The 8,596-nt window shown below is 38.9% G+C and overlaps 1 protein-coding gene across 1 annotated transcript in view; it reads right to left on the minus strand.

Annotated features, from left to right (window-relative positions):
- Positions 1–5,841, minus strand: part of LOC107302865 (dimethylaniline monooxygenase [N-oxide-forming] 2-like) — a 43,665-nt gene extending 37,824 nt beyond the window's left edge. Inside the window, exon 1 of the mRNA XM_015832024.1 lies at positions 5,710–5,841. Coding sequence (XP_015687510.1) covers positions 5,710–5,841 — 132 coding nt within the window. The remainder of the gene's footprint in view (positions 1–5,709) is intronic.
- Positions 5,842–8,596: the final 2,755 nt, after the last annotated feature.

An 8,596-nucleotide genomic window follows, 5' to 3' on the forward strand; every position in this document is an offset into this window, starting at 1 on the left:
CTGATGCTGCGAAACTAAATACTGGATATCTGGCTCAATTTTTGTAAGGAACAAACGAAGGTCTCCTCTTTCGGAAATATTCAGGCGGTTTCTTTCTTTGGTCATAATATGATTAACAGCACTAAAGCCTGATTCCACAAGATATGAGGTAGGGAAAGGTATCAATAAACTGAATATCATTTTCCACATATTTGGATATTAGACAGGCATTTTTTTACTTTGCCATAGGTTTTCATATCCATCACTATTGAATTTATGTTTACTTTCTTCATCATATCTAATTTCTAACAGTTCTTCTTGGCAATATTTGCAGTAAAAGATTTTTCATCCAGTTATACACCTTCAATTTCAAAATATCTTCAAATCATTTTTCCATGTCCAATGGAAAAACTGAATCTGAATCTGTCAATATCCTCTGGAGTTACATCATCTTTTATAGATGATAATTCAGGAAACTGATGAAATTCTCTCTTCAATAGATTATAACGAAGTAGTTCAAGTTTGTCAATAAATAATGACACAATACTTTGGCAACCTATAAGAGTTTTATTAGCTCCTTGAAGCTGCAGATTGACATCATGAAATCTCTTGAAAATATCTGCCAAATAAAAGGCATCATTCTTTACTGTTTTTAACTGTTGAAACAGATTGGCCTCATTATTACTTTCAAAAAATTGTATGACACTATCATATAATGCTACAAAACGAGCCAAAGATGTACCCTTTAGATTTTAGATTTAGATTTTAGATTTTATTTAGATTTAGATTTTTAGATTTTATTAAATTTATACCCCGCCCTTCTCCCGGAGGACTCAGGGCGGCTTACAGCCAGTTTAAAACAGTGATACAATACAAAATTTAAAAAGATTAAAAATAACTATTTAAATTTGGCCGCTTTGACAGCCACAGAACTTCTGTGTGCAAAAGTAACGTAATAAAATCTTCATTATTGTTCTGGCAAAGCTGGCAAAGCTGTCGAAACATTCTATCATTTTTTGGTTTGGATTTGATCTTGTTTATGGCTCGAATTATTATAGTTAATGATGAATGGAGACTTGTACTTAGATATTTTCCTACAAGATGTTGTCTGTGCACCACACAATGAATACATAAAACATTTGGCACTTGAAGGAAGTTTATTCGTTGTTTAGGTGCTATCGTTCCTATCATTGATGGTGCTCCATCAGTAGCGCATGCAACAATATTATTCAAAGGAATATTATTTTTTGTAAAGTATGATTTCACAGTATTAAATATAGATAATCCTTTTGTATCTGTAATGAGATTTATTGCGAATAGCATTTCTTCTCGTAATGTATTGTTTTCGTCAAAATAACGTACATAGGCCATCAATAAAGCATTATTATCTGCAGTGGTAGACTCGTCCAATTGCATGGAAAATGAAGAGTTTTGGAGAATACTTATCAGGTTTTTTTTTCAACATTAACTGCCATTTCATCAATTCGTCGCTTTACTGTGCTATCGCTTAGGGGCAATGTTTTTAAATTTTCAGGTATATCCTGATGCATTACTGTTGAAATAAATTCTTTTATAGAGGGTATTATTACAGTTTCTCCAATATTATAGCTTTTACCACTTTTTGCAATTAATTATGAAATGTGATAAGCGGCAATTAATCCATCTTTGTTCGCTGCATGTTGTTTCTTAAATGATGCAACGACTGTTGAACGATTTTGAATTTTTTTATATATTTCCTGAAAATATTCAATGGGCTTGTCCTTATCATTTGGATGCTTTGTAGAAAGATGTTCTTGCAATCGATTTGGCTTCATTGCTTCATTGGATAATGTTTTATGACACAATAAACACATTGGATGTTGTTTATTTACAACAGATTCTATGAAACCCATCTTCAGATACTCTGGCAAATAGCCACGAGCGTATTTCCTTTTTTGAGACATGGGCTCACAATATTTTGTTTGAAGCTGTAGGCACGTGCTCACTCAAAATGGCAGCTGCACCACCGACTTTCTGTCCTGGGCAAGCAGGAATGAATAGAAGGCCTTTATGGCCTCTACCTTGGTCATGAGGGAATGCCCAGTGGAGTCTGGTTTGCCCCCGATCCGTGCCTGTCACAGCAGGATGAAGAGAGAGCCTGGTTCTTGTCAGAGATGCCTGAAATCTCTATGACTGAGGGCTCTGTGCGGCTCTCAAAATGGTGGCCATGCCAAAATTAGTGGCCGCTTGTATTTCGGCCAGGCCTTCCCAGCCTTGAGGGGCCCTGAGGGGAAGCTTGTTGTTCGATGTGTCTTTAATTTCCACCCTCCGGAGCCGAAAATGAGGCACTTGCGGTTTTATCTCGTTGCGCAGCCTCTGCTGCAATCCGGATTGTCGAGAAAGTTAACGGGGGCCTTGCGACGATGGCGCGCTTCGGCAAGGCTGTCCGGCCTCCGAGAGCTCCGCGGGGGGTTGCCCAGCTGAGGCTAACACCCCGCGCCTGCTGGAAAGCTCTGTGAGCCGATCGGAGGGCTCGATGGATCCGAAAATTTAAACGGTTCGGATTGAACCCCTACCGCCCACCATGAAAGCTGGAACGCCCATTAGTGGGCGGTAGGGACCAGGTTGACTACCACTGCTTTAAACTGTGTTGTTTCAAGGGAAAGCCTAGCTAAGAAATTGCAACACTTCGCTTGTCTCTCCCCCCCCCCCCCCCGGATTGTAAAACTTTCCCTTCTCATTTCTCTGCTGTGGCTTTAAAATGTAACAGCTCTCTAAGGCCTGCAAAGTAACAAAGTTAATGGGCTAATTGCCAGCTATTGTGCTATTGTGTGTTCAAGCTTAGAGATGCAGAAGTGTAACGCCAAGATAGACAAGGAGATTCAAAGGAACTTTTTAGATGCGCAGAAACCTTGTGAGGTTTGTTGGTTATAAAAAGCAAAAACTTTTCTTTCTTTTTTTTAAAAGAAATTTTATTGGTTTTTTTGGTTTTTAAGACAAAGTGCTCAAGACACACCGTGGTGTTAAGGTAGTCAAACATCCAAAGACAAAACATAATTCAATCAATACATCTAATATTCCCTCTCTTTTCCCTTTAGGTAACATAATTTGTTTAAAATAGTCCAATTCAAGCTTAAATTTATTCAACCTATACCTGTTTTTAAAGCTTTATAAATTTACACTACCATAATCAAATTAACTTTAAGTACAAACATTATCAATTCGGGTATCCCTTCCAAATATATTCTAATTCCTTAATTTTATCATAAATCTTATTTAATTCTTCTTCCACTAATATCCCTTAATTAAAATAAAATATTAATCTATCCTATACGTATCTAATCCCAATTAATCAATCTCTTTAAGCTGACAAAAAAAATCAGACCTTAAATCATTTCAATCCATTAAACAGAATTCAAATTTCATCCAATTAATTGCCATAACTAATAACATCCATGTTATCAAACAAACAAATCATCTTATTAGGTTAACTCAACATTACATAATAATTTTCTTACAAGTAAGCCTATCGTCCTAAAAAAAGAAAGAAAACACACTCTTAATCAATTTAATATATATTCCATTAATCACCCCTTTTTCTCTTACTTCTAACTCACAATTTTAATCCTTAGATCAACCCATAATTCTAAATTACCTTTAATCCATTACTTAAAAATATCTCCTTTTAAGCTAAAATATTGATCTATCCTAAACATAACTAATCCATCAATCAATCAATCTCTTTAAGCTGACAAAATAGTATCAAACCTTAAATTATTTCAATTAATTGAACATCAAACAAATAAATCATCTTATTAGAAATAGTGATTTTCATATAGATAAATCTTATATATCTTCCATTAGTCGCCATTTCTCTTACATCTAACTCGTAATCTTAATCCTTAAACCAATTCATAATTCTAGATTGCCTTTAGTCCATTACATAAAGTTTTAACTTTCACTTTTTTCAGTCTTATTCTGGGCTTCTTCTTATGCCAAATAGGTTTCCATAGCAGGGCCTCCCTTCCAGCTGATAGGTCTCTCTTTATTGCTTTTAGTATCATTTGGATCAGTGAAAACCATCTTGGCCTTTGCATTGGCCCTCTGATTCTCTTAACCATAGAGTCTCGTTGCTTTAACATTTCAAATCTCAGTCTTTGCTTTTTCTGGTCCTCAGCACCATAAGTGAATTGCTTATAAGGCAAAATCAATTTCTCTTTATTCTCAGTTAAGTCCTCATCTTGTGCAATCTGTTTTATAGAATGATCAGATGTAGTCTGAAAGTCAATTTTGAAGTTTGAAGGAGAGATTCTGGCTCTTAATTCTGTAGTAAACTCTTTCATTGTAGCACATATTTCCTCTTTAGCCTCATAGATCTTTTCCAGAATAAGTTTACAATTTAAATGTGAATGCAACTCCATTTTAAAAATTATTCAGCTGCATCAAGTTACCTTTCTCTTGAAGAACAGTTTGAAGGCCAAAACCATCTCCTCTCCAAATAGACAACAATTACAATATTAGCTTTTAGCCAGTAGATGTCCTCAGTGAGCTAAAAAATCTTTTTCAAAAGTCATTTCATTTTTTTTCTTTCCCTTTTTTCTATTTTTTCAGGAAAAGGTAGAGGAAGAAATACTTAAAAAAAGGCACAACAGCATAGACTGATAGTAGAATTCTTAAGAAATTTTTTTTCCAGTACCCCAAAACATATATATATATATATATATATATATATATATATATATATATATATATATATATATATATATATATATATATATATATATATATATATATATATATATATATATATATATATATATATATATATATATATATATATATATATATATATATATATATATATATATATATATATATATAAATGTAGTCTTTAAAATTTTGTTCTATTCTTTTGTTCGCCTTTCATCCCAAACATGTAGAAGCCGCCTTTCCAAGCCAGGGAAACAATTCCAACAGGGCTCTTACAGGCAAAAAAAGCAAAATAGCATAAAAAGAGGAACAAAAAAGAAGATCTCACCCGGATTCACCACGGTGGGTTTTCAAGCTTAGCTGTTCTTTGACTTGTGGTTTCTAGCGGCTAAGTGATCGGCCATTTTACTGGCCGATCTTCTTCTCCATCGGCCCTCAGAGATGGCCCGGACAGCTGGAGGAACCGCCGCTCCTCCACCACCGAGCAAAGCCTCTTCGGCAGAAGTCGCACCCTCCAGGCAACTTTAGACCCACATAAGGGTCTACCGGCGGAGGGAAGCTAGCCGACGAGGAGACAAGTCTCTTCGTACAACTAGGAGCGCCGCAACCCGGAACAGGAAGTCAAAAAAAAGGAAAAACTTTTCTGATGACGTGCTCTCTGCTCTCCATGTTCTCTGCTGTCTAAAGGAGAGTGAAGTGCCCAGCATCTGAGCTGAAAAACCTTACAATCACATGGCCATGGGGATGCTGCAAAAGTTGTAACTGAAAAAGGTTGTAAGTCACTTTTTTCAGTGCTTTTGTAACTTTGAACGGTCATTAAATGAACTGTTGGAAGTCAAGGACTACCTGTATTTTAGTTTAATGGCCCCACATTTTTCTCTGATGGAACAAGCAAAACAGGCCTCACAACACAGAGAAATTTTTTTTACCAAACTGCAGAATCTTTGGATTCATGTAAAGTTCTTCTCTGTTAATGCATGTAGAATTACTACAGTTTGATGTTTTTGTTCAGAATTTTAAATTTGAATTAGTGATACTCACTGTGAATTGCCAAAGTCCTCCAATGACATCATTTTTTTCAAAGCAGGTGGGTTCTAGTCCTTCCTCTAGGCAGCACTTGATAGAGACCAGCCCGCTCACTCCTGCCCCAATAATTGCCACTTTTCGTCCCATAGCTTGGTGTCAGGGTAGAAGCTTTTCTGAAGAGGCACCTAGAAAGTTGCACTGGTATTAATTCACACACTATTATCTGCTGGACACAAAGTACAAAGGTTATAATTCTGTAGCTATACTTTTACTATTTCCTTGTGAAGTTGCATAAGCAGGAAGCATTTCTCTCTCCCTTAAGCGGGGCTTTTTTTCTCATAGAACGCCCAGAATGGAGTTCCGGCACCTTTTTGGGATGGAACCTTATAGGGTAGGCAAGGCGGGTTGTATGATGTGTGTGAGTTCCGGCACCTTTTTTTTTTTTTTTAGAAAAAAAAGCACTGCCCTTAAGTATATATCTTTGCCAGCAAGTACCTGTTAGTTTGGTAAATTCAAGCACTGTTTATATTGTATATTGGAATACAAATCCCTGTTCTTTTCTCAGGGAGGCCCTCTTGCCTCCTTAAACACCATTTCTGAACAACATTCTTCTATACAGTGTCAGAGATACTCATAATAATGCCAAGAATAAATATGGAGAATATAGGAACTCCAGATTCTATTGGTTATTGGGGTGTGGGTGTTTAGTCATGAAAAAAGCAAAGTAAAAATAAAAAAAAGTGAATGGTGCTACAATATAGCATTTTAAATCAAGTTAACCAAAGTGGTTGCATTGCCAGATCATACTATTTTTATTTTTAAACCACCGGTTATTGAATAAGTCAACACTTGCTGTTTTGGCACAGCTCTCCAAACTCCATAATATGGTTGGTATTTTGCCTTACTATGGCAGTTTTAATTCTTTATTTCTAGAGAAGGAGGAGCTGTACTGAAGGTGAAAGTCCACAGTAAAAGCAGGATCAATGGCAGTGAATGTAGTTTGTCAGGACTGAGTTGTTACTACAGAGAAACTCAAAAGATAACCAAGAATCACAGGAACTTCATCACATGATATAACAATAATAGAGTTTGAAGGCACCTTGGAGGTCATCTAGTCCAACCCTCTGCACTTGAAAGAAACCTGTACTACTCGTGGAAGAAGTGCATGACTTTCCTGTACTCCTAAGCATTAGTCTTTCTCCTATTCCTATGTATTCTGCAAGCATCAGTTTTCTCTGGGGATAAAGCCAGCACTTAGTAGATTCTGGATTATTTTCCTTTACCTGGAGGAACATTGCACAGTCCAGCCTCAGCTTGAATTGGGAACTGTGCCTTGATTATTTTTTGTGGGCCTCAGTTCAGTAGTTTTTCTTCTCTTTCGAGGATTTGTCAGAGGAAGGCATGACAGTTCTAGATGAGCCACATCAAACAAATTATGTTTTACTTAGCATGATGTGTCAACTAACCTGACAGGTATTTGATATGCTCAAAGACAGAGAGTGGTTTCTTTAGCTTTGCTTCTAATACAGTAATTCCACAAGCAAAGTGTTAAGTCCGGAGAATAATGGCGCTTGAGATGAAGCATTTCTAACAAGTCTTTATTCTCTGCTTCCAAACTACGAACAACCCGAGCAGAGGCACGCAGGCCTCTATTTACACCTTCTGATCCCCGGGCATTTCTAACCAATCACAAGGCGGTCTTTTCCCGCCTTACGCATGTGCGCAAGGCCGGCGCCACTCAGTCTGGTCCCGGGCAGCTTTTGCAAATGCCCGGGACTCTTGCAACGTCCCGAGCCTGCTTTTGCAGGCTCAGGACACAACACCCCTCCCCCCTAGATGAAATAATACGGCGCCCAACATGGACACCATCATAATAATGAATTGTATGAATACTGTTGTATTAAGGTCACATTGTGTGTGTAAGGTATGGGGCTGTTCCGTCGTACAGAGACCCGATGGCCCCAACATCGTTTCCGTAGAGTCAACCAGCCTGGACCTCTAGTTCAGTTATTGCTATTTACATGCTCATCTTACGTAATCTGCAAGGTATTTGGGAGGGCCTTTGACCCTTAGTGACCTTCTCGGACCTGGGGAGCTTGTAGTGTTTTCCCCGTTGCTTCCCACACTAGGTGAATTAACCTGTGGTTGTCTCGTGACTTCTGTTTGACTTTCCTGCCCGTCTCCTAGGCTCGAGAAGTCAGGACTCTGTTGATCGCTATACCTGGTTGCCCTACCACCTATGGAGTTTTCCAACCCCTCTGAACTCATCTCCGTGTTTCCTGACAGAGTGTGGTTTTCCTGGCTCCTTTCTGTAGTGATAGGGTCTAGGGATGCCTCCCTGTTAGCCCTTATGCGTGGGGACATTCTTCTATGAGCCATTTCTGCAAAGGACGTGTTACCCCTTTGTTTTGCCTGCTCTCTTGTATGTTGTGAGTTGTGAGTATGCTCCCAGTCCTTCTCCGTGTCTGGAGTATTGTTTGTGAGGTGTGGATAGTTAGTATACCTCCGGTGGGACTCCCAGGCTGGAGTGTGTGTGGGGGTGTCTGTGTGCCCCCTTCCCCATGAATTGCTACCTGAATCTCCTGTGGAACTTGGGTGTTGAGTACCCGTGTCGTTTCCCACAACCATCGTTGGCTGTTGATTCTGATTCCCAGAATGCATTTCCCATTCCTCCTCCCCCCCAGAGGAGACTGAGGAGGAACTCCAGGCGAGTCCCGCCTCACACGTAGTTGATCAATGTGGCGGCGAAGAACGCGGCCGTCTTCCAGGGACACCTCGTAGGACAGAGGCCCCGAGACCTTGCAGACCACAGCCGGGACCCAGAGGTGTCCAGGCCCGTAGTTCCTGGCCCAGACAGGATCACCTTCACGCAGGACCCGTGGTGGGTGTGGCTGAGACACCT

The sequence above is a fragment of the Protobothrops mucrosquamatus genome, unplaced genomic scaffold (assembly GCF_001527695.2).
Source record: "Protobothrops mucrosquamatus isolate PMUCROS unplaced genomic scaffold, P.Mucros_1.0 scaffold_294, whole genome shotgun sequence".
In the NCBI taxonomy this organism is placed as follows: domain Eukaryota; kingdom Metazoa; phylum Chordata; class Lepidosauria; order Squamata; family Viperidae; genus Protobothrops; species Protobothrops mucrosquamatus.